The 27,147-nt window shown below is 45.0% G+C and overlaps 1 protein-coding gene across 3 annotated transcripts in view; it reads left to right on the top strand.

Annotated features, from left to right (window-relative positions):
• The first annotated feature begins 5,994 nt into the window (after positions 1-5,994).
• Positions 5,995-27,147, top strand: part of LOC115475630 (ly6/PLAUR domain-containing protein 3-like) — a 268,277-nt gene continuing 247,124 nt past the window's right edge. For 2 of the 3 annotated variants that reach the window (XM_030211509.1, XM_030211515.1), the window contains exons 1-2: positions 5,995-6,053; positions 23,253-23,342. In XM_030211509.1, the coding sequence (XP_030067369.1) occupies positions 23,264-23,342 (79 nt within the window). In that variant the 5' untranslated portion in view covers positions 5,995-6,053; positions 23,253-23,263. Of the gene's footprint in view, positions 6,054-15,370; positions 15,483-23,252; positions 23,343-27,147 lie in introns of those variants that run through there. The other variant, XM_030211510.1, reaches the window with a different exon arrangement.

Raw genomic sequence — 27,147 nt, 5'->3', positions numbered from 1 at the left:
GGAAGTACTCAAACCATTCTGCCACTTCAGTTCCTGAGTAGCTCAGCCTGGGCCACCGTCCTGGGGCACCAATGCAACAAAACAGGCAGTCTGGATGGGGCGACATGCTTTGCTCATGGGATTTGAACTGTATTACTTCAGAGTCATGTAGAAAATGCTGGCAACCTGAGGGGGGAACAACTGTATCCCAAATGTGCTTGTTACCTGCCACTCAATTGCCCTCTATCTCAACCCCCCTCCCTTGTCTCCATACAGATGGAGGACCTCCGCAAAAGGGCCCCGCTACTTGCAGCAGCATGAGCCTGATTTTCTCCAGTGGGTGGAGGCTCATATGGATGCCGTGTTAGGTGAGTTAAACTGTAGTCTCCAATATCTGTCTCTTCTTCCTCCTCATCTTAATGGCAACCTCTCTGTGCTAATCTGGAATCAATAGGCAAAGACTGTTTCTTAACCCCTATTCTCAACTCCAAAACTTTAATGCAGGTGATAAACAGCATGTTTGTAGCTAAGATCTCTCTTTCTTATCTTTTTAGCTCAGGTGCTACCTGTTACACCCCCTGGAGAGCAGGAACCAATGACTGCTTTTTAAGAGATAGCTAATTTCCCCTCTGTGCTTATTGTCGTTGATGGGACACATGTTGCCCTCAGGCCACCTGCTGATAGTGAAATTGAATATAATGTGTACAGCGCTGCGTACGTCTAGTAGCGCTATAGAAATAATAACTAGTAGTCGTAGTAGTAGAATATGGCAATACAAAGGCATACTATTCCATCAATGTGCTGCTGCGGCTAGGAAAGCGAATAGAATGTTGGGTGTTATTAGGAAGGGTATGGAGTCCAGGTGTGCGGATGTTATAATGCCGTTGTATCGCTCCATGGTGCGACCGCACCTGGAGTATTGTGTTCAGTACTGGTCTCCGTATCTCAAAAAAGATATAGTAGAATTGGAAAAGGTACAGCGAAGGGCGACGAAAATGATAGTGGGGATGGGACGACTTTCCTATGAAGAGAGGCTGAGAAGGCTAGGGCTTTTCAGCTTGGAGAAGAGACGGCTGAGGGGAGATATGATAGAAGTGTATAAAATAATGAGTGGAATGGATCGGGTGGATGTGAAGCGACTGTTCACGCTATCCAAAAATACTAGGACTAGAGGGCATGAGTTGAAGCTACAGTGTGGTAAATTTAAAACGAATCGGAGAAAAGTTTTCTTCACCCAACGTGTAATTAGACTCTGGAATTCATTGCTGGAGAACGTGGTACGGGCGGTTAGCTTGACGGAGTTTAAAAAGGGGTTAGATAGATTCCTAAAGGACAAGTCCATAGACCGCTATTAAATGGACTTGGAAAAATTCCGCATTTTTAGGTATAACTTGTCTGGAATGTTTTTACGTTTGGGGAGCGTGCCAGGTGCCCTTGACCTGGATTGGCCACTGTCGGTGACAGGATGCTGGGCTAGATGGACCTTTGGTCTTTCCCAGTATGGCACTACTTATGTACTTATGTACTAGGTTAATTACAACACAGCACTAGAGATTACAGATGTCTATGCCAACTATCCTGGGTCGTGCCATGATTCTTATATGCTGGCATGCTCTGGCATCCACAAGGCCTTCTGGAGTGGGAAAATTAGAGGCAGATACCTATAAGGTGAGGATTATCCTAACACCACTACACCCTTCTAATAATTTATCACATGTCAGTGTGTTTCACAGGTGTTTGGCCAGTATGGGGCCAGTGGTGTAGAGGATGGCTCCTGTGGGGGGCCTGCCACAATCCAAAAAAAGGTATGTACCGTAGCTAAGCTCATCTCCATTTTTCTCAATACTGGTGACTGTGGCTATCCCCTGAGGTCATGGCTCATGACTCCAATAGTCAACCCCCAAAGGCAAGAGGAAGTTCACTACAATAGGGCCCAAAGTGTTACCAAAGCAGTCATTGAGTGTCATTTGGCATGCTGAAGAACAGATGTCGCTGTCTCGATCACTCTGCTGGCAAGCTTTTCTAAAGTCCCACCAAGGTATGTGGCATTGTGACAGCCTGCTGCATGCCTATCTGCCAATTAAAAGACAGATGCCAGAGACAGAGCCACAACCCAGACATTAAGTCAGGGAGGAGTAGAGTCAAAGGAAAGAGGAGGAACCGCACCTGGGAGAACCAGCTGCCTCCCCAGGACCACTAGAGAGGGCAGAAAGTGAGAGAGGCCCTCATCCAAATATTTGGGCCAAAAAGGTTGCCAATATTTATTATATACAGATGACAACTGGTGACTACATGAGCCCAACTTCACTTATCCCCCTCATCAATCCCACAGGTCCCATTCAGTAGAGGGATCCTAACTAAGACCCAGCACATCTAACATCTGTAACATTGAAGTGTATATTCCCACCACCAAATTTCACAGTATGCAGAACCACCCCATTGTCCATTGGAAGCAGCAGCAGTAGCAGATGGCCACATCCTGCTGCTGGAGACAGATGAAAAAAGTATGGGACACAACCATGGAGGATGATCTGCAGCAGGAGCTGCTACCACCAGAAGAGAAGAATGACATTCAGAAAATTGTCTTAGAAGGTGCATAATCAGGTTCTATTCCACCCTGAGCAGGAACAAAGAGCAGAAGGACAGAGTGTTAGAGGATTGGGAAGACAGATCATGGCACACCAATTGATCCATTTCGTTCCCTATATTGCACAATGGGGGTGGGACAGCAGAGGAGAGAGGTAGGGAATGATGGTAGAAGGTCCTGACGTAAAACACAGCTTCCCTTTGCACTATGAAGAGCAGGATCAGGAGTTAGTATTCTCCACACCTTATCTTTTCACTGTGTGCATGCCAGCCCCATGGTCCAGTGCAGCTGCGCCAAAAGATGTGTACATTGTGCTGCTAGTGCTTGGTGTGCTGGTAAATGTTTAACAACAGGCTCTCTCCCCGGTCCACCTCTGCGCCCCCCCCATCCACCTCTGTGCCCCTCGTCCACCTCTGCGCCCCACCCCCAAATTGCAGAGCAGATTATAGCCGCGGAGAGAGTCTGGCGGGGGAGGGGGGCAATGCATTACTCCAGGAAAAAAAATTAAATGATCTCAGGTTCCAATCAAATTCATGTTTAATGTGGGATAAAATGCCATAAATAAGTAAATAAATATAAACTTTTAATGTTGAGCACCTGATTCTCATAATGGACATATTCCAAACACTATAATAAAAATAAAATGATTTTTTCTACCTTTGTTGTCTGGTGACTTTGTTTTTCTGATCATGCTGCCCAGTATCCGATTCCGCTGCTATCTGTCCTCTTAACTCCATTTACAGGGCTTCCTTTCCATTTATTTCCTTACTTTCCGCCTTTCTTCTTCATTTCTTGCCCTACATCCATAAGTAAAAGCTGGGTCCTCCACAGACTTGACTGTCCAGTGGATCCAGCTTCCGCCTATTTTCTTCATCCATGTGCAGTTTTTCTCCTCTCTTCCTTTTCCCTCATCTCATCTCTTTCCTCACTCTTCCATTCCCTCCATCCATGTCCAGCATTTCTTCTCTCTCCCTTCCCTCTCCTCCATCCATGTCCAGCAACCCTCCTCTCCCCTGTCCTCCCCTCCATCCACCCATATCCAGCAACCCTCCTCTCCCCTGCTCTCCCCTCCATCTGCCCATGTCCAGCAACTCCCCTGCCCTCCCCTCCATCCATCCATATCAGCAATTCTCTACTCTCCCCTGCCCCCCTCTATCCATCCATACCCATCAATTCTCTTCTCTCCCCTGCCCCCCCTCCAGCCATCCATACCCATTGATTCTCTTCTCTCCCCTGCCTCCCTCCAGCCACCCATACCCAGCGATTCTCTTATCTCCCCTGCCCCCCCTCCAGCCACCCATACCCAGTGATTCTCTTCTCTCCCCTGCCCCCCCTCCAGCCACCCATACCCAGCGATTCTCCTCTCTCCCCTGATTAGCTCCGTCCAGCCGCGTCATTGAAAGTCCTACCCGTCTCTAGCCTACCCTTCGTGAGTTCGTTCCCTCAGAGTCCTGCCCTCGTGGAAAGTGGAAACAAACTCACGAAGGGAAGGCTAGAGACGGGCAGTGCTTTCAATGACGCGGCCGGACGGAGGTAATAAAAAAGATTTAAACCTCCCCCCCAGGGCGGCGCAGGCAAATGAGGGCAGTGGTGGGAGATGAGGTAAACGAGGTAAGCATGGCTTGTGGCGCCCTCCTGCTATGCTTACCTCGTTTACCGGAGCTGGCTGGCCCTGCAGAACAACTGGCTCGCAAGATGTTAAAATATTTAACAACCGGCTCTTGCAAGCCTTTGCGAGCCGGCTCCAGCACACCACTGTGCTAGTGGCAGTTGAGGGTGATAATGAAAACATTGTCATGGGGATCATCTGGAAATGGAGTCACCACCAGGGAATGAGCAGGTAATTGAGAGACAATGAGTCATGCCATTCACTGTTTACATGAGTGTGTTTAAAAGCCTCTGGAGACTTTTAGAATGCAGAACGAAGTTCCAGGTGACAAAGGGGCAGGGGTGTAGCTAGACTTCGGTGGGAGGGGGGTCCAGAGCCCGAGGGGAGGGGGCACATTTTAGCCCCCCCCCCCACTGCCATTGCCGCCCTCACATCTTTGCTGACCCCCTCCCGCTGCGAACCCTCCCCCACTGCTGTCTACCTTCGCTTTTGCTGGCGGGGGACCCCAATCCCTGCCAGCCGACGTCCTCTCCGTCCTGCTGCTGTCCAAAAAGTCTTCTTCCTTTTGTTGCATGCTGACGTCCTGCACACGTCAGCATGCAACAGAAGGAAGAAGACTTTTTGGACTGCAGCAGGACAGAGAGGACGTCGGCTGGTGGGGATTGCGGTCCTCCGCCAGCAAAAGCGAAGATAGGCGGCGGTGTGGGCGGGTTCGCCGGGAGGGGGGTCCAGGCTGAAATCTACAGGGGCCCAGGCCCCCTCAGGCCCCACGTAGCTAAGCCACTGCAAAGGGGTGGGGGCTGATAAAGAAGAGAAATCCTGCAGTCAGGACAGGATAGGAAACTGCTATTGCAGGGGGTCGTGGGAAAGGAATCCTTTGAAGTAAAGATTGCTTTTATTGAGGATGTGCTGAGGATGTAACTTTTAAGGAAATGCAAGAAACAAATGACATCCTGCCTGACGTATTCTTGTATGATGTGTTCCTGAAAAAAACAGTTCTTTGTATTTTGGGCTGAGAAACCCTATATAACTGCCTGGTCTGGAAGACAAAGGTGGTCGATGAAAATCTTCCTTAAGCCTATCTCAATAGATTAAGGAATATGCGACCATTTCCTTGGCTCCCCCCCTTTTATGTTCCCTCACTACCCTGCTTTTTATGTGCTACTCCTAACTTTCTATTATTTCTTATTTTTCATGTTCTTGGGTAAGAATAAATGTTGATAATGTGAGAAGCTTCTCTTGTCTATAGTTGTTTTTGGTACTTAACCAGCCGGTGGGGCTAGGAAATCAATTGGGGAATTTGTATGGCTGAGGTGGTGGGTTTTTTGGTTGTGAGACCAAGCAGCAACAGGCCCAAACACATGTTTGAATTCCATTAAAATTTTCATCTCCACCACCTCCCGTGGCAAGGCATTCCACGTATCTACCACCCTTTCTTGAAAAAATACTTCCTGACGTTACGCCTGAGTCTGCCCCCCTTCAACCTCAATTCATGTCCTCTAGTTCTATCTCCTTCCCATCTCCGGAAAAGGTATGTTTGCGGATTAATACCTTTCAAATATTTGAACACCTGTATCATGTCACCCCTGTTTCTCCTTTCCTCGAAGGTATACATGTTCATGTCGGCAAGTCTCTCCTCTTACGGTTTGCAATGCAAATCCCATACCATTTTTATGGCTTTTCGTTGCACCGCTTCCAGTCTTTTTATATCTTTAGCAAGATACAGCCTCCATTACTATGATGAAATCTGGGTGCAGTCATTTTGACTTCGTGTACAGAAACAGGGCGAAGCCCAGTTTCTTCTTCCTCTTTTGCTGCTATAAATTTGAGTTTCTCTTTTTCTCCCCATCTCACTTCCCACTGCTGGACAACTAAAAGGTCAGTAAAACCAACACACAGCAGCCATAGGGGATGACAGAAGGTGGTGGATCAAAATTTGTTACGTACTAATAGGCCTTTTATGGTAATGAGGCATAGCAGAGAGGGTTTCAGGACAAAACTGTTTGAGGAGGCATTCCTGTGGGTGGGTGTAGGTATGGCAATAGACTGCATTTTTATGTTTATTTTAACAGCAAATATTTCTACCCCGACCAGGTGAGCTAGGGACACGCATGGAAAATAGTTTCAGTACATGTTCAGGCCGCTACTAAATGGACCTGGGAAAAATCCACAATTTCGGGAATAACATGTATGAATGTTTGTACGTTTGGGAAGCTTTCCAGGTGCCCTTGACCTGGATTGGCCGCTGTCGGGGACAGGATGCTGGGCTCAATGGGCCTTTTGGTCATTTCCCAGTATGGCATTACTTATGTACTTATTCTTTGACTTTTATCTCCCAGTTTTCAGTTCACTTTAAACTTTCTTGTCAATAATTTTGTTATGTGTTAATTCCTAGGCTCAATAATTCATGTTAAATGTTTCCCCCCCCCCCCTGCACTAAATTTTCTAAAGCAAGCACCGAATGAGCACTAACAATGCATGAGCAGCTGGTCAGAAATTAGTTAACCTTAAGAGTCAAGACAGGAGACCCTCTCAGGGACAGTCCCAGCTAACTTCTAATACAGGGAAAAACTGTTATTCTTCCTGCCTTTTACGGGCTGCAACAGGCCCAGGTAAGCCCTCATTACTTCAAAGAGAGAACCTCCACTAAAATCAACTCTGTTTACCCGGCCTCTCCGTTTCACCCCTCCCCCCTATATTTGTTTTTGCTGGCATGAATTGGGTCGAGAAAACAGAACAGTGAAATTCTGATTCTTGCCTGAGCCCTGCTCTTCTGGTAAACCTTGACCTTGTTTACCATTGATCTCCAGATCTGCAGTGTGAGTGCTGTCTTGACCCTGCCTGAGCTGTTGCGAATCTCAAACTCTGTTTAGATCATCTTGTGTCTTCTGTTGTTTGGCCTGCATAATGTGAACCTGGGTTAGTTATTATTATTTATTGCATTTGTATCCCACATTTTCCCACCTATTTGCAGGCTCAATGTGGCTTACAAAGACCTGTTATGGCATCGCCATTCCAGGGTAACAGATACAATTGGTGTTACAACAAGATCAAGGATGAGAAAGAAGATCTAAGCGGCAGTGCCGTAGCGAGGGTGCCTGACACCCGGGGCGGGTCGCTGCTGCGCACCCCCCCCCCCCCGGGTGCAGGGCACGGCGTCCCCCCTCCGGAGCGCACCCCCCCGAAACGCACCCTACCTTGCAGCGGGGGGCAGGCGGGAGGGCCGATCCGCCCCCAGTGCACGTCACTGGGAGCTGCGTCGGCTCTACTGCTTCCCTGCTTTCTCTGCCCCGGAACAGGAAGTAACCTGTTCTGGGGCAGAAAGAGCAGGGAACCAGCGAGCCGACACCCCCCCCAGCGCGTGCACCTGGGACGGACCGCCCCACCGCCCCCCCTTCCTACGCCACTGCTAAGCGGTCAATTATAGAAAGATGATTTTCCGAATAAGGTGAAGTGGTGAAGTGTTATAATTAAGCTATGGATTCTCGTTGTAGGCCTTGTTGAAGAGATAGGTTTTCAGAGATTTGCGAAAGGTAGTTATTTCAGTAATCATTTTCAAGTCAGTTGGTAGTGCATTCCACAGCTGCGTGCTCATGTAAGAGAAGCTAGTCGCATGTATTAGCTTGTATTTTAATCCTTTCCAGTTGGGGAAATGTAGATTAAGGAATTTGCTTGCTGATCTTTTAGCATTTCTGGGAGGCAGGTCCACGAGGTCTAGCATGTAGGTTGGGGCATCTCTGTGGATGATTTTGTGAACAATCGTGCAGATCTTGAACGCGAAACATTCTTTAAGTGGGAGCTAATGAAGTGTCTCTCTTAGAGGTTTTGCGCTTTCATATTTTGTTTTTCGAAATATGAGTCTGGCTGCGGTATTTTGGGCTGTTTGAAGTTTCTTGATAGTCTGTTCTTTGCAGCCAGCGTACAGTGCGTTGCAGTAGTCCAGGTTTCTTAGCACCATTGACTGTACCAGGTTCCGGAAAATGAATCTCGGGAAGAAAGGTTTTACTCTTTTGAGTTTCCACATGGAGTGGAACATCTTTTTCGTTGTATTCTTCACGTGGGTTTCGAGTGTGAGATTTCAATCAATGGTAACTCCAAGAATTTTCAGATTGTTTGAGATGGGAAGAGAAAAGTTTGGTATGGTTATGGTGGTGAAGTTACTTGTGTTATGTTGTGAGGTGAGTATAAGGCATTGTGTTTTTTCTGCATTGAGTTTTAGCTGGAATGCATCAGCCCAGGAGTGCATGATTTGGAGGCTTTGGTTGATCTCGTTGGTGATTTCCTTTAGATCGTGTTTGAACGGGATATAAATCATGACATCGTCTGCATATATGTAGGAATTGAGGTTTTGATTGGCTAGTAGCTCGGCTAAGGGTATCATCATTAGGTTGAAGAGAATTGGTGAGGGGGGGATCCTTGGGGGACTCCACATTCAGGTATCCATGGGGCTGATATATCCGTGTTCGCTATTACTTGGTATGATCTTGTGGTCAGGAATCCTCTGAACCAGTTAAGAACGTTACCTCCAACTCCAAAGTATTCTAGAATATTTAGTAATATTCCATGGTTGACCATGTCGAAGGCATTGGACATGTCGAATTGTAGGAGGAGTATGTTGTTGCCAGTTGCAATTGTTTGTTTAAATGAGTTCATTAAAGTCACTAGTACTGTTTCAATGCTGTGGTTCGAACGAAATCCTGATTGGGACTCCTGCAGAATTGAGTGTTTGTTTAGGTAGTCTGTGAGTTGTTTTTTCACTACGCCTTCCACGAGTTTGGTTATTAGTGGGATAGATGCTACTGGGTGATAATTGGTTAGGTCCTTTGTGCTTTTCTTTGCATCTTTGGGTAAAGAGGTAAGTAGAGGCCATTTTGTAGCATGTAGTTTAGGTGCTTCGTGAGGTCTGTTTTGAGTTGCTGAGGCTAATAGGGCAGATATCTAATTTGCATTGCGACTTGGCATATCTTCCAAGCGATTGGGAGATGTTGTCGATCGAGAGTGTGTCAAATTTGGTCCATGATCGGTCTAATGGGTGTTCCCCAGGTATTGGGTCTAAACACTCCAGGAGGTTTGCATAATCTGTTGTGTTGATAGGTATCATGAGTCGTAGCTTTATAATTTTCTCTTTGAAGTAGTACGCAAGATTGGTTGCTGATGGGGTGTCTATGTTGTTAGTAGTAACTGGTGTAGTATTTAGTAGTTTGTTTACGAGTAGGAAGAGTTTATGTGTGTCCTTATAGTTTGGTCTGATTTTAGTTTTATAATATGTTCTTTTAGTTTGTCTGATGGTGTATTTGTATTTTCTTTGTAGATGTTTCCAGTCGTTGAGTGTGCAGTCGTCTTTTTTCTTATTCCATGCTCGCTCTAATCTTCTGACATGTGTCTTTAGATCTTTCAGTTCTTCGTTAAACCATGGTATTGAGTTATTTCTGTGTGAGGTTCTAGTTTGAAGCGGTGCTATGTTGTCTAACACGATTCTGCATCTGTTGTCCCATTCAAGAAGAAATTGGGGTGAGTCTGTTGGTGCTGTCCATTCGTCGTTATAGAATTGTTGCCAAAACGTTAACGGGTCTATTTTGCCTCTCGTGGTATAGGTTTGTTGTTCTTGTTTGTGTTGGGAATCTTTTGTTCGCCATTGAAGGGAAAGGTTTGCTCTGTAGTGATCGGACCATGGTGTAGTTGTCCATTTAGTATCTATGAGTGCGAGATTTGGTTCTGATGAGAATTTGTATGTGATGATATCTAGTGTGTGTCCTTTATTATGGGTGAGTTGCATGTTTGGCCTGTTGGATTATTTGTAGTAAATAATTAGCAGATTTTAGTACACACAGCTTCAGCTTTAGAAATGTTAATTTCTTTCTTCATCTCTCTCTCATTCACCCCTGAATAATTCACTGCTGAGTCACTTTAAAGTTGAAGTAACAAAACATCTGTTTACTCACAGTTTGTAGTTAGATTATAATCAGACAGACTTATATATACATATTATTATACATTTGTATTATCAGCTCCTTCCATGTGCTTAGATGGTAATGGATGCTCACACCACCATAGATCCTCTCAGGTTAGGAGAGATCATGAGCTCCATGTGCTCCATGTGCTGCATGTGCTGCATCTATCCCCCACAGGAAGTTGCATAGCTGTGTGACCTCTCTAAGTAATTCACATCAGAGGTCACAGAGTAATCACAGAGAAATAATAGGTGACAGGCAATGCATGTAAAATACAATACATTCCAACAAACCCCTTCTCATGCATAACTGTCATGCAATTATTTATTCATACAAAGTCCAAGCTTTATACGCAAATTCACAAAATGTTCTCTGGGTAACGGTTTGGTCATGATGTCAGCTGTCATCTCACTGGTGTGACAATAGTGTAGACTGATGACCCCTTCTTTCACCAACTCTCGCACGTTGTGGTATTTCGTTGCGATGTGCTTGGTGCGTGACTGAACCTTGTCATTCTGTGACAGTCGGATGCAGCTCTGATTATCTTCCATTATCTGGATTGGTCTCTTTTCAGCTATTCCGAAATCCAGCAAAAGTTTTTCAATCCACATCAGTTCTCTGCACGCTTCCGATACGGCCACGTATTCAGCTTCTGTAGAAGACAGACTCACAATACTTTGTTTATGACTGCCCCATGAAATTTGTACATTTCCATACATAAACACATATCCACTTGTGGATTTATAATTAGAATGATCCCCTGCCCAATCTGAATCACAGTAACATATTAGTTTTGGATTACTATTGGCTGAAATCTTTAATTTACAATCAATGGTACCCTTTAAATACCTTACCATCCTTTTAACTGCAGTCCAATCTGATTTGGTAGGTGAGCTGACCCTTCTGCTCAAAATTCCTACTGCATTTGCTATATCAGCCCTGTATGTGGTAGCTAGATATAAAAGCTTACCTATGGCTGATCTATATTGGATGTTATCTGGTAAAGGTTCTCTTACTGTTTCATCCTTCAGAAAATCAGTGATCATGGGAGTGCTTACAACTTGGGCATCTTGCATACCTAAACTTTCAATAAGCTCATTTATTTTCTGCTTCTGGCTTAGAAGATAAGAACCATCATTTTGTTTCTCAATTTCTATACCAAGATAGTATGACACATTTCCAAGTTCTTTTATCTCAACATTGAGGTTTAAACACTTTACAATGTCCTTGTACTCTTGCTCACTTTTGCTTGCAATGAGCAGATCATCAACAAAAGCTAAAATGTATGCATATTGTCCATTTGTGCACCTAGTGTACAAGCATTTATCTGCTTCACCTTGCTTAAATCCTAAATTTGTCAATATTTCATGCAATTTATCATTCCAACATTTTGCACTTTGCTTTAATCCATAAAGACCTTTGTTTAATTTACACACTAGCTGTCTTTGTTTTGTATTTATGAAACCTGTTGGCTGTTCCATGTACAAGTCTTCAGTTATATCTCCATGAAGAAACGCTGTTTTCACATCAATGTGTTTGACTTGCATGCCTTTTGAGACTGCAATGCTCAGAAGTGTTCTAATTGTCGTGTGTTTCACTACAGGTGCAAACACTTCATCAAAATCTTCTCCATATTTTTGAAGATATCCCTTTGCCACTAATCTGGCTTTATACCTTTCCACTTTTCCTTGTGCATTCCTTTTTAACTTGAATACCCATTTGCATCCTATAGCTTTCTTGCCAGGAGGTAATTTTGTAAGAATCCAAGTATTATTTTTATCCAATGCATCAATTTCTTCTTGTGCAGCTTTACGCCATTCAGCAGCTTCTTCTGCTGGCATTTTCTCAATCTCATCCCATGTTAAGGGCTCTTGAGCTTCTGCTGACTTTGTTAGGTAAGACAGTCTTGGGGGTGGAACACCTTTGTTTTCCCTGGATGAGCGTCTGACAACAGGTTGGTCTGACCTTTCCGCATCCTCAAAATCTGAGAGTCCTTCTCCAATTGATTCCCCTTCTCCAACTGTACTGTCTTCTTCAATGATCCTTTCTGTGTCTGCTTCCTCTGCCTGTTCCTCGTTAGATACAGATGAGTTGCTTTCAGACATCTGCCTTGGTATGGCATTTATATACACTGGCATGTCTATTATGGTTCTAGTTTCATATTCTGGATGATAAGGCTCATCTGGGATAATCCAGCCTTTATCAACCCTTTTGTTTTCATCAAAATATGTAACATGTCTTATGCCAACAATGCCAGTTTTCAGATTCAAAATTCTATATCCTTTGTGTCCTGGAGCATAGCCAACTAAAATGCCCCTTTCTGTTGTTGAATCCAGCTTATGCCTTCTTTGCTTTGGTACATTAGCATATGCTGTACTTCCAAATGTTCTTATGTGTGACAGGTTTGGCTTCCTACCATGCCATGTCTCATGTGGTGTGCGCTCAGCGCCTTTAGTTGGCATTCTGTTTTGTAGGTACACTGCTGTGAGAATGGCTTCCCCCCATAGTCTTTTAGGGAGATTGCTATCTGACAGCATACATCTGGTCATTTCCACAATTGACCTAAATTTTCTCTCTGCAACAGAATTTTGCTCTGGTGTATAAGCTACTGTTGTGATATGTTGAATGCCTTCTTGTTCTAGAAATGTGCGCATGCTTTGTGAAGTGAACTCACCACCATTGTCGGTCTGAAGAACCTTTGGTTTTCTTTCAAATTTATTGCTCACCATGGCTACGTATTTCTTCAGCATGTCTGTGACTTGACTTTTCTCTTTCAGCAAATAGGCCACACAGTATCTAGAGAAATCATCCAAGAATATTAGCACAAATCTGTTATTTCCCAATGATGGGATATTAAACGGTCCACATAAGTCACTGTGTATTAAGTCCAGCACTTTATTACTCCTATTTCCTGTGTATGCAGGAAATGAGGGTCTCACACCTTTTTGAGTAACACAGTCTATGCATTTCTCCATTTTACCAGCATCTGCACTTATCTGAATGCCGGTGGCCAGTTGCTTACTGTAAAGATCCTGGATCACCTTAGAATCACGATGTCCCAGGCGGCGGTGCCAGATTTCCAGACTACATTTACCATCATTCTTCCTTACTTGCGCCATATGTGAGGCTTCACCTGAAATGCTCAGTTTATAAACATCATTATGCATAAAAGCTTCAGCATACACTTCATCATTTTTAGAGATTGTGCACTTACTGTTTTCAAAATGAATCGCAAATCCCTTCTTATCTAATGTAGATACACTAAGCATATTGCAAACTGCTTGGGGAATATACAAGACATCACTTACAGGAATTTCTTTAACTTCATTAGACACTTTGCATTTTAAGAATCCAATACCTTTTGCTTGGATCTTAGCAGTCCCTGCGTTTGCAGTTTTAAGAATACCTTCCTCTGGACACATTTCCTGAAAGAAATCCTTAGAATTGGTTAAATGGCATGTGCTCCCTGAATCCAAAATCCAAGTACTTTCATTTGAATTATTATTTACCATAGTCAAAGATTTTTCTGCCATTAGAAAGCCCTTGTGTTTATCTTTGTCCTTCATACATTTCCTGGTTTGAAAATTCTTTTGTTCCATTGGCTTAGGTGAGCTAGAGGGAGTGTTTTGTGTTTCCTTACACCATTTAGATACATGTCCCTCCTTTCCACATGAGTAGCAAATCAGCTTGCCCTTGGGTGGAGTTTTCCCATAGCTCCGCCTTCCTCTGTTCTTTGTCAAGAAATTTGTTTCATTTCTCTCTGACTTGCTTTGAGAACACATCTCCTCAGAATCATTTATTATGCATTCCTGCCTTAGTTTTGATGTTGTCTGTTCAAAAGATTGCCCTTCAATGGCCTCATTTACAGACCTAAAAACATCAAACTTCTTTGATAGTGAGGTAAAAAGAAATGCTCTTTTCAATGCATCACACATGGGAATTCCTGAAAGTTCTAACTTTTGAAATGAAGACATAAGATGCATAATGTGATCATTACATTTACTTTTATCCCTTAATTTGGTTTCATTCAACTCTGCCAACCAAATTGGTTGCTGTTTTGCATATGTAGTTGCATACATAGTTCTCAGTTTATATAAAATGTCCTTTGGTGTATCTTTTCCCTCCACTAATATGGCTTGTTTCTCTGAGAGAGCTTCCAAAAGCATGCACTTCACATAATAGTTTGCATTGTCCCATTCAGCCATATTTTCATCTGTTCTGTCTTGGTCTAAGCATATATTTAATCTTTTTGCTCGAAGGAGACATATGAATCTTAGTTCCCACTGCTGATAATTAAACTCAGTTAATTTAGGCACCTTGAGAGAATAGAACAATGGTGAATTTCTTCCCTCAGCCATTTTCTTAGCCTTCTGTCTGCTGTGTGGGGGGAGAGAGAGACAGACTGAATCTTTCCTTTAAAACTTAAGAGAAAAATGTGGCCTTTTTTTCTGCCTGGTAATATTTCTCTTCTTTTTCAATTCCTGGCCCTGGGCCCATAACCCTTTTGTTGGATTATTTGTAGTAAATAATTAGCAGATTTTAGTACACACAGCTTCAGCTTTAGAAATGTTAATTTCTTTCTTCATCTCTCTCTCATTCACCCCTGAATAATTCACTGCTGAGTCACTTTAAAGTTGAAGTAACAAAACATCTGTTTACTCACAGTTTGTAGTTAGATTATAATCAGACAGACTTATATATACATATTATTATACATTTGTATTATCAGCTCCTTCCATGTGCTTAGATGGTAATGGATGCTCACACCACCATAGATCCTCTCAGGTTAGGAGAGATCATGAGCTCCATGTGCTCCATGTGCTGCATGTGCTGCATCTATCCCCCACAGGAAGTTGCATAGCTGTGTGACCTCTCTAAGTAATTCACATCAGAGGTCACAGAGTAATCACAGAGAAATAATAGGTGACAGGCAATGCATGTAAAATACAATACATTCCAACATGGCCAGTGAAGCTCCCATAGTTGGAGAAAGTCCTTGCATTCACATACATTACTTATGTTAGTATCCTCAAGGTGAAGGTTGATGTCACCTGCTATTAGAAGGTTTTGGGTGGAGACACATGTGTTCGATATGAAATCTATAAAACACATTTGGGAGTCTTGCCAATTGCCTGGTGGTCTATAAAACAGGATAAGGTTTAGGTGGTCATGTAGGGTTGGGTGGTTGATTCTAACTGAAGCTATTTCCAGTTGGGGAAGTATGGATTCGGCTATTGTTATGACTGCTACGTGCTTGCTTGACTAAAGGCTCTGTTTGGAATCACTGCAAGCCTGGCCACGCCCTGGTTAGCCCTTGTCGCTACTTTGTACCGGAGTCGGGTTACATAGTGAAAGTGTGAGTAAAGTGGAGTGGTAGTTGTGTTAGTCACTTTAAATCAAAGTGAATGTGAGAACTGCTGCGAAGCAGGAGGGTAATAATTACATCTGATTTTTGTCCTAAACGGTTTTAAAATAGCCCATGATATAAAGTGAAGAGGACACCTTATTTCTTTTATAGAATAGGTGCCATATAGGTGACCCTTTTTAGAATTGTTTTCCATGTGGCAATTGTAGAAAGCATGTGCTGATTTTGCAGCTGAATGTTAGAATAACTGAGCATGCACTTAGTCTTGGTGTCGGTGGCTGGAGCCAGGGGCGGACTTTGATTGTTCTGGGCCCCCGGGCACTGAGGGTGGTCTGAGCCCCATGCCTGGCCGCTGCCGATACCCCCCTACCGCTGCAGCCGACGCCCCCACTGCCCCGGTCCTATTTGAAGAGCCCTGGTGGTCTAATGGTCTCCGTGAGGAGGGGGGGGAGCATGTTCTTTCCTGTGCTGTGTGCTGATGTGTTTTCAAAATGGCGGCTGAGACTTCCCACAGTAGTCTTACAGGTCTCAACAGTCTCGCGAGACTTCCATAGGGAGTCTCGGCCGCCATTTTTAAAGTACAGCGGTGCTGGGCAGGGGGAACAGCAGCAGCACAATGGGCAGTAAAGAACATGCTCCCCTCCCCCTCCCGCAGAGGCCTCTAGATCACCAGTGGTGCGCCTTTAAAGGTAGGACTGGGGAGGGCTGTAGTGTGTGGCGGCCATCTGGGCAGAGCCTCTGGGCTCCCTAGACCCTCTGGACCCTTGGACACTGTCCGGTTGCCTGGATGGTCAGTCCGCCCCTGGCTGAAGCACGCCACCAACTTCCTCACTGCTCAGGCAACATGGGTGGAGACTTGGGCAGGATGTCAGCCATTCAACTGATGCTGCAATTTTGGAGGGGGCTTTAGCCAAAAGTGAGGAGGCCCAGGACCCAGGGGCCCTCTCATGGCTATGCCACTGGGGGAAACTCTACAATGTATAATTGTTTTTATTGTACACTTCCATGATGTGTTTTGAATGGTGGTATATTTAGCCTCTACAAAAACATAAATAAATAGGATTGTTGGTTTTATGAATGAATGAAGGAAGAACACAAAGCCTTGGCAAAGCAGTGGCTCCACATGAACAAAACACACCTTGCTTCTAATTTATACAGCAGAAAAAAAATCCTTCATTTCCTGCCGCATTCCTGATTGAAGTTGAAGACAGTTCATGGCACGGCATTGAATAGGTCTAACTTAACCAGTGACAGCGTTTAAAACATGCTGGCTGAATATTAACCAGTACTAATAGTTCTTATTTCATATAGCTTTAGATATATGATGTTACTATTTTTTTTATTCGGGGTACAATGATATTGATGCTTTTATATGTTAATACTTAATTGTAATTTTTACTTATGGTTTATGCTTAGTTTTAGTTGTGTGATGCAGTACCCATGATGCAGCCTGAGGGTGAAACGTGGCTACGTTGGGTTTGATTTTGGAATTAAATTAGATCTTAAAGACCTTGAGGCAATTTGATTTTTGTTGATATTGTCAGTTTTATGAACTGTAATCTACTTTTACTTGTTTACTAAGCCTTGCTAGCGGCTGGTGGTGCGGTAATTAGCTTTTGATGGATAAACTGGAAAATCAAATAGAATACTTTTTTTCGAAGTCCCTCTTAGCCTTCCTTATCAGCGCTTTGCATTTGACTTGACATTTCTTATGCTGTTTCTTATAATTTTCAGTCGGTTCCTTCTTCCATTTTCTGAAGGATTTTCTTTTAGCTCTAATAGCTTCCTTCTCCTCACTTTTTAACCATGCCGGCTGTTGTTTGGTCTTCCGTCCTCCTTTTTTAATACGCGGAATATATTTGCCCTGAGCTTCCAGGATGGTGTTTTTGAACAGCATCCACGCCGGATGTAAATTTTTGACCCTCACAGTCGCTCCTCTAAGTTTTTTTTCACCTTTCTTTTCATTACCATAGCACTTATGGCTGAAGGGGGGCACCTAGATGTAGGTAAAGTGGGTTTTGGGGGCAGTTTGGAGTGCTCCCATTTACCAGCACAAGTGTAAAATGTAGGGGGGGAATGGGCCTGGGTCCACCTGGCTGAAGTGCACTGCACCCACTAACAACTTTTCTCTCTCTCTCCTATGACCTTGTCCACTGTACTTTGTACTATTGTTTGCTTATTAATTATTGTACGCCACATTGAGCCTGCCCATGGGCGGGAATATTGTGGGATATAAATGTCATAAATAAATAAATAAATAAATTTTATCATAGTCTCCCTTTTTAAAGTTAAACACTAATGTATTTGATTTCCTGTGTATACTTACTTCAAAGCTAATATCAAATCCGATCATATTATGATCACTGTTATCAAGCGGCCCCAGCACCATTACCTCCCGCACCAGATTATGCGCTCCACTAAGGACTAGGTCTAGAATTTTTCCATCTCTCATCGGCTTCTGTACCAGCTGCTCCATAAAGCTGTTTTTGATTTCATCAATGAATTTTACCTCCCTAGCATGCTCCGATGTTACATTTACCCAGTCAATATCGGGGTAATTGAAATCGCCCATTATTATTGTGTTGTCCAGTTTGTTTGCGTCCCTAATTTCCTTTAACATTTCTGCATCTGTCTGTTCATCCTGGCCAGGCGGACGGTAGTACACTCCTATCACTATCCTTTTCCCCTTTACACATGGAATTTCAATCCACAATGATTCCAAGAAGTGTTTTGTTTCCTGCAGAATTTTCAATCTATTTGATTCAAGGCTCTCGTTAATATACAATGCTACCCCTTCACCAATTCGATCCACCCTATCACTATGATATAATTTGTACCCCGGTATGACAGTGTCCCACTGGTTATCCTCCTTCCACCAGGTCTCAGAGATGCCTATTATATCTAATTTTTCATTTAGTGCAATATATTCTAACTCTCCCATCTTATTTCTTAGGCTCCTGGCATTCACATATAGACATTTCAAACTATGTTTGTTGTTCCTATTTACATCATGCTTAGTACGTGACAGTATTAATTTGCAAGCTTTTGTCTGATTTTTATTTTTATTTAAGGACACCTGCCAGCTTATTTTCGAAAGTGAAAGACGCCCATATTTCGACCCAAATCGGGAGATGGGCGTCTTTCTCCCCTGGGCGCCCAAATCGATATAATTGAAAGCCGAGGAGAGATGGGCGCACTCGGCCAATAATGGAAAAAAGAAAGGCGTTTTAGCACAAATTTAGGTCACTTTTTCTGGACCCTTTTTTTTTCACGAACAAGTCCCAAAAAAGTGCCCTAAATGACGAGATGACCACCGGAGGGAATCAGGGATGACCACCCCTGACTCCCCCAGTGGTCACTAACCCCCTCCCACCAAAACAAAAGAACTTTTAAAACTTTTTTTCCAGCCTGTATGCCAGCCTCAAATGTCATACCCAGCTCCATCACAGTAGTATGTAGGTCCCTGGAGCAGTTGTTAGTGGGTGCAGTGGACTTCAGCCAGGTGGACCCAGGCCCATTCCCCCCCTACATTTTACACTTGTGCTGGTAAATGGGAGCACTCCAAACCGCCCCCAAAACCCACTTTACCCACATATAGGTGCCCCCCTTCAGCCATAAGTGCTATGGTAATGGTGTAGAGTTGTGGGCAGTGGGTTTTGGGGGGATTTGGGGGGCTCAGCACCCAAGGGAAGGGAGCTATGGACTTGGGAAGTATTTTACTTTTTTTTTTTAATTGTTACAAGTGCCCCCTAGGGTGCCCGGTTGGTGTCCTGGCATGTGAGGGGGACCAGTGCACTACGAATCCTGGCCCCTCCCATGACCAAATGCCTTGGATTTGTTTGTTTTTGAGCTGGGCGCCTTTGGTTTCCATTATCGCTGAAAACGATATCGCCCAGCTCAAATCCGCACAAATCCGATGCATTTGCCCGGCACAAACCATATTATCGAAAAAAAAGATGGACGCCCATCTTTTTCGAAAATACGGTCTGTCCCGCCCCTTCACGTACCCGTTCTCGGAGATCGACGTCCATGGAGATGGGAATTTGCGTTCGATTATGCCCCTGCTGATCTACTATGGTCTCTTTTGCAACCTCATTATCAGGATACCCTATCTTCCCTGTTTTGGTGATATCTTTGAAAGATACCTTATCCCGAAGCATGCGCTTTTGAGCGACTGTCGGCCTTCCCCCGTTTATAGTTTAAAAGCTGCTCTGTCTCCTTTTTAAATGCCGATGCCAGCAGCCTGGTCCCACCCTTGTTAAGGTGGAGCCCATTCTTTCGGAATAGGCTCCCCCTTCCCCAGAATGTTGCCCAGTTCCTAATAAATGTAAAACCCTCCTCCCTGCACCATCTCTCATCCACGCATTGAGACTCCGGAGCTCTGCCTGTCTCTTGGGCCCTGCGCGTGGAACGGGTAGCATTTCAGAAAATGGTACCCTAGAGGATCTGGATTTGAGCTTTCTACCTAAGAGCCTAAATTTGGCATCCAGAACCTCTCTCCCACATTTTCCTATCTCATTGGTACCCACATGTACCAAGACAGCCGGCTCCTCCCCAGCACTATCTAAAACCATATCTAGGTGACATGTGAGGTCCGCCACCTTCGCACCAGGCAGGCAAGTCACCAGGTGATCCTCACGTCCCCCAGCCATCCAGCTATCTATATGCCTAATGATCAAATCACCAACTACAACAGCTGTCCTAACCTTTCCCTCCCGGGCAGCACTTGGAGACATATCCTCGGTGCAAGAGGATAGTGCATCCCCTGGTGGGCAGGTCCTGGCTACAGGAGTACTTCCTAATTCACCAGGGTGATGCTCTCCTTCTAGGAGACCTCCCTCCTCCAAGGTAGCACAGGGACTTCCAGACTGGAGGTTTGACTTCTCTACAACATCCCTGTAAGTCTCCTCTATGTACCTCTCTGACTCCCTCAGCTCCACCAAGTCTACTACTCTAGCCTCAAGAGAATGGACATGTTCTCTGAGAGCTAGGAGCTCTTTCCATTGGGCACACACACATGACATCTCACCAGTGGCGTACCAAGGGGGGGGGGCGGTGGGGGTGTTCCGCCCCGGGTGCACGCCGCTGGGGGGGTGCCACGCGCCTGTTGGCCGAATCCGCTCGTTCCCTCCCTGCTGCTCCCTCTGCACCCGGGGGGAGGGTCGCGCTGCACCCGGGGGGGGGGGTGTAAATTCACCGGGGGGGGGGCTGCACCCGGGGGGGGGGGTGTAATTTTGCCGGGGGGGGGGCGCATCGGCGATCTGCCCCGGGTGTCAGGCAGCCTAGAAACACCACTGCATCTCACCAACTGGGAGATAATCATACATGTGACACTCAATGCAAAAGACTGGATAGCACCACTCTTTCTGCTGGAATACTGACTCCATCTTAGTGTTTTTCAGTTTTTCAATAATTTAAAATGTGCTACAGTATTAAGCATATTAGCCTAAAATAAAAGTGTCTTTTAGTTTATATAGTATATAGATGGTAATGAAATGTATTTAAAACTCTGTAAGAGCACTCCTTGCTTCTTACCCTAATTACAATAACTGACTATAAATGAAGTTGTCCTAGGGGTGAGCGGGTGTTGGGGAGGGTGGGTGGGAAGACTAAACTAGATCCTGCAGTGCATGCTAGATTCTATCTGTTAATGCTGTGGTACAAAGTTTTTAAAACTAAGTGGAAAAGACTATGGAGATTAGTTGGTAAAATTGCTTTTATATTTTTACTAGCCGTTGAGCCTGTAAAAACGGGCTGGTATTGGGGTTTTCGGAGGTCGACGCTGGCCCCCCCCCCCCCACGAGGTCGCCACCGCTCCTCTCCCCCCCCCCCCCACGAGGTCGCCACTACTGTTCCCCCCCACCCCTGGAGTCACCGCCGCCGCCACCGCCACCCCTCCACCCGGCCCAGGCCCTCTCTTCGCTACTGAACTTACATCCATTCGCCGGAACGCAGCACGCACATCCGCTGAGCTGCCGTCGGCTTTCCTTCTCTGCCTGTGTCCCGCCCTCGTGCAACGTAACGTCAGCGAGGGTGGGACACAGGCAGGGAAGGAAGGCCAACGGCAGCTCAGCTGATGTGCGTGCTGCGTTCCGGCGAATGGATGTAAGTTCAGTAGCGAAGAGAGGGGGCCCGGGCTGGGTGGAGGGGTGGCGGCGGTGACTACGGGTGGGGGGAGCGGTAGCGACCTCGGGTGGGGGGGGCGGCATCGACCTCGGGCGGGGGGGAGCGGCAGTGACCTCGGCGGCTTCGCGCAGTTTCCCTCTCTGTCCTGCCCCCATCATCACGTATTGATGCGGGACAGAGAGGGAAGTCTTTACTGCGCATTTGCGAGTGAGTAAGGTCACTCGCCGTTTATATGTTTGATTTTGCCTAACATTAACCTACAATTCCTCCTGTAAACCCCAATCTTTAAGTTCCCAAAGCACAAAGCAAAATAGCGTTCACTTACCAGAGAAATGTCCTCTTCTCTTGGAACTTCTCAGAAAGTTGTTCTGTGCAGAAATATGAGCCTAATATTTACACGCAGAACAACGTGCTGGTTTGTTTTCACGAGTGCACAGTGAAGCAGTTCTCACTGCAGAACCTTTGTGAGCATATATCTGGCAGACTTTCCACAATTAGGGCTACAGTCTATATATGGTGTTGAAAAAATTGGCACCGAAAAGTACCAGCTTAAACGGTATTCTATAAGCCGTACCTAAAGTTTGCTGTGGTTTATAGAATATACACTTAAGCAGAGAGTCGCACAATGAAAATGTGGTGCAAATGACCTCGCCCAAATTTATGTGCGGAGCACAATTATTCTGTAATTACACACGTAACTTGAAACCACGCCCCCGAAATGCCCATGACCCTCCCATTTCCATGCCCCTTTTTTGGACCACGTAAATTTTAGGTGCAGAACCCGTGTCTAATTTTATGTTCGTTGGTCCCTGTAAAATCTAATTAGTGCCAATAATTGCATGTTAAAAAGCCAATTATTGACACTAATTGGCTTATTATTCTATTAAATTGCATACACAACATCGAGAATGTGCCTACCTAAATTTGCATGCACAATTTTGGTGACCTTTATAGAATCAGGGGGTTAGCCCACAAGTTTTGAAATTTCCATGTCATTAGCTTAAAGCATTGCTACAATTTATTTTTCTGCGAATTTCATGGTAGAAACCACATGTTCAGCCATCAACTTTCAGCTTTCTGCATTGGCCCATCTGTTGGCCCCCTCTGTTCTTCTGCATTTCACACACTCTTTCTCCACACCCTTGTTCAGATGTTCCAGACTATGGTCATGGTGGCTACAGTAGTTCACTGACAGTAATCACAGTTACACCTATACTCCATTGTCCTTTGTCTTTCCCCTCTCTAAAGTTTTCTCCTTGCAACTTGAAGAAACTGGAGCTGGAAGTCAGCCTCAGTGGTGCTTTACCTATGTTCCCTCCCATGTCTTGCATTGTAAGAAACATGCTCCTGATTCCTGATATTTCCATTAGATTTGCAATTCACTAATTTTCTCAGAAGAACTACTGTTCCACTGAGGTCGTCTCATCCTTCCTACTGTCAGTAAAAAACTGAAGAAATAAGGTGTTGATAACATCCCGACTCTTACAGGCAAATTTCCTATACATGCCTTCAGCAGCAGCAGGTGGTAGTGGGTGGGGGTGGAGAGAGGGAGGTGCAAAAGTGGCCAAATGTGAACAAGGTAATGCCCAAAGTGTGGACCGATTGTTTTCTTACATTATTCATTTTCCATGGTAGAACTCTAAAGGATGGATCCAAGGACATATTCTCAGCATACCATCTGGGCTGCAGTAGTCAGCTTTCTCATGGCAGTGGTCCTCTTCCAAGGTAAGTTAGCTACATATACATGGCCAGGGTGTGTGCAAAGACATTGGCCTATGATAGTTTCTAAAAGGCAACATGAGGCAAAATGTGATTATTTGACTCCTCCATTCTTCCTAATGCATATTGTACCTAGAGGCAGATGCACTAAAAAATTGTTAGAGCCCTTCCCTTACCGATTCCCCTAGTGAATCGGTAAGGGAAGGGCATGCATCAAGGAATAGGAATGCAAATGAGCTGCTTGTTGTAGCTCACTTGCATTCTCTATCCCATCGTTAAACAGTCGGAGAATCGGCCGGTCAAGCATGCGCAGAGCAGCAAAGCGTTATGCTGGCTGCTCTGCGAATGCAAAATACACCTCCCGTGCCGCCCGAAGATGTCGTGCCGCTCACCCCCTCCATGGCCTGCTGCAGGCTCCGATACTGCAGGCTCTTTTTTGGACACCGGAATAATAAAAACGTCTCTGAACGCATTGTGATTGGCTCAGAGACTTCCGGGTCTCTCAGCTGAGTGAAAGACGGCCAAAAAGGAAGTTTTTATTATTGAATGGATGTCTTTCTAAACGTGCTGTGATTGGCTCAGAGATTTCCAGGTCTCTCAGCTGAGTGAAGCACTGCCAAAAAAGACGTTTTTATAATTCCGGGGTCCAAAAAAAAAGCCTGAAGCATCAGAGCCTGTTTGATTTTTATCTATCTATCTATCTATCTATCTATCTATCTATCTATCTATCTATCTATCTATCTATCTATCTATCTATCTATCTATCTATCTATCTATCTATCTATAGTGAAGAACGTCCATAAAGGACGCTCCTGATGAGCACTTGGGCTGTTTTTCGGGTGGAGCACTCCCATAATGGCCATCCATGACGGGCACTTGGCCGTTTTTGCCCCCCTCTCCCGATTTTTTTTTTTTTACATTTTATGAAGTTTTCCAATCCCGCACAGCCCCAACGAGAGGTACAGACCTCTCGTTAGATTTTCCACCATTAAGGCAATCGGAAAAGGTTAGTGCATCTCATTACAATAGGGGTTTCTACACAATTTGCTCATCCGCATTACATTTTCCTTAGCTGCTACCCTCCTCGAGGGGGGGGGGGGAAGTATTTAGTGCATGCCAGGGTTTACTACTTGCTCGTTAATGGCTCGTTAAGGGCTTGTTAAGTTTAGTGCATCTGGCCCCTAGTATGAAAGAAACAAGCAATACAACTCCCACAGTACAATGGATAGAGGTCTGCAAACCAGGGGTGGTGAAAGTAAGTCTACGCCCAGGAATTAAGGGAGGAATTTTTAAATCCTTGGGGTATTTGTGTCTGTAAGCCTGCAAGCCTATTTTCAAAGGAAGACTCCCAGGTTTGAAAATTACCCCTTTATTATTTGTTTTAAGTTTGGAGAAAATTATTTAAGAAATTAAAATCCTCAGTTTAGAGGCCCCTTAAAAGCATCAAAATCTCTTTGAGCGGGCAATGATAGAATGGGCCCAAATGTGGAACAGGGGAAGAACCAGGGAAAAGACATGTTTTGTTCAAGAGTGGACTTGATCAGACAAGGGGTTCTGGAGGAATAATCCTCTAAAACTATCCCAATGTATTTCTGTGGGAGAGACAATTGCAGCAGCTACAGAATTGGCTGACATTGACATCTAATGGCTAGATAAGTTATCACACTTGGATTCATTTTTTTTCCTATCCAAAAGAATGTTGTAAAGAAATTAATTATACATAGGGTTCAAAACTCTGTCAGACACAAACCCACAACCCCCCCTCCCTACACACCCTAGCAACACAGGCAACATAGACAAAAAACACAAAACATAAATATACACACAAGTAGAGGTGTGTTAAAGAATTTAGAAGGTCTTTTACAAAGGCTCGGTAGTGTTTTTAGCTCACGTTAAAGATTATCATGCGCTAAATGCTAGAGATGCCCGTAGGAATATATGGGCATCTCTAGCATTTAGCGCACGCTTAGTTTTAGTGCACACTAAAAACGCTAGCATGCCTTTGTAAAAGGACCCCTCAATGAAGTACACTGTGCATGCTTTTCCCACTTTTGGGAGGGTGCGATGTGCTAACTTCCAAAACTAACAAGTGAAGTCTGACATTTTCCAGATGGTGAGCAGTGGAAGGCCACAGAAAATCTTCTTTTCCACTGCCCTATCAGAAAACAGCACAGTTATGAATGGAGGGAACCAGCCCAGTGCAATCCAAATCTGAGGACAAACTAGAGATGGGTTACTTACGGGCTCATTTTCGAACGAGAAGGATGTCCATCTTTCGACATAAATCGGAAGATGGACGTCCAAATCAGTATAATCAGGACGTCCCCAACTGCACTCCGTCAGAAGGACGGCCAAGTTCAAGGGGGGCGTGTTGGAGGCGTAGCGAAGGCGGGACTTGGGAGTGCCTAACACTTGGACGTCCTTGACCCATAATCGAAAAAAACAAGGACGTCCCTGATGAACACTTGGATGTATTCACCTGTTTTTCTTACGACTAAGGCACAAAAAGGTGCCCGAAATGACCAGATGACCACCGGAGAGAATCGGGGATGACCTGTTACTCCCCCAGTGGTCACTAACCCCCTCCCACCTTCAAAAAACATGTTTAGAAATATGTTGTTCCAGCCTCTATGCCAGCCTCAGATGTCATACTCAGGTCCATGACAGCGCATGCAGGTCCCTGGAGCAGTTTTAGTGGGTACTGCAGTGCACTCCAGACAGGCGGACCCAGGCCCATACCTGCCCTACCTGTTACATTTGAGGAGGGAACAGCGAGCTCTCCAAAACCCACCACAAACCCACTGTACCCACATCTAGGTGCCCCCCTTCATCCATAAGGTCTATGGTAGTGGTGTGCAGTTGTGGGTAATGGGTTTTGGGGGGCTCAGCACACAAGGTAAGGGAGCTATGTACCTGGGAGCAATTTATGAAGTCCACTGCAGTGCCCCCTAGGGTGCCCGGTTGGTGTCCTGGCAAGTCAGGGGGACCAGTGCACTTCAAATGCTGGCTCCTCCCATGACCAAATGGCTTGCATTTGGTCATTTTTGACATGGACGTCTTTGGTTTCGAAAATCGCCAAAAGTCAGAAACGTCCATGTCTAGGGACGTCCAAATCTAGGGCCGGCAAAATTTAAGGATTTGGACGTCCATGACGTTATTTTCGAAACGAAAGATGGACGTCCATCTTGTACCCATACGCCATGCCCACTCCCTACTCATCTTCAAATCTCTGCTTAAAACTCACCTCTTCAATGCTGCCTTCGGCTCCTAACCGCTTGAGAAATATAGAATGCCCCAATCTATCCACTCTATCAGATTAACTGTTCACTCGCCCTCTAGATTGTACACTTGTCTTTAGATTGTTCTCTTGTCTTTTAGATTGTAAGCTCTTTGAGCAGGGACTGTCCTTCTATGTTTAAATTGTACAGCGCTGCGTAACCCTAGTAGCGCTTTAGAAATGTTAGTTAGTAGTAGTAGTAGTTCCAAAAATACGGGTTTTCCCACCCCTGGATTATGCTGTTTTGCAAGGATGTCCAAATCGCAACTTGGACATCCCTTTCAAAAATGCCCCTCTTAGCGTAATAGAGATGGGGAACAGCAATATTCCTATTTATTTAATCCACACTCTGTTTCTTTGATTTGTTCTGATACACCAGTGATGGCGAACCTATGGCACGCGTGCCAGAGAGGGCACGCAGAGCCCTCTCTGTTGGCACGTGCGCCATCGCCATGGGTGTAGCCACGGGCGGGCTTGGACGGGCCCGGGCCCAGCCACTTTCCCTCCAGGCCCGCCCACCTAACATCCCCTCGC

The sequence above is a fragment of the Microcaecilia unicolor genome, chromosome 8 (assembly GCF_901765095.1).
Source record: "Microcaecilia unicolor chromosome 8, aMicUni1.1, whole genome shotgun sequence".
Taxonomy (NCBI): domain Eukaryota; kingdom Metazoa; phylum Chordata; class Amphibia; order Gymnophiona; family Siphonopidae; genus Microcaecilia; species Microcaecilia unicolor.
This window is presented reverse-complemented; position numbering and strand designations above follow the sequence as displayed.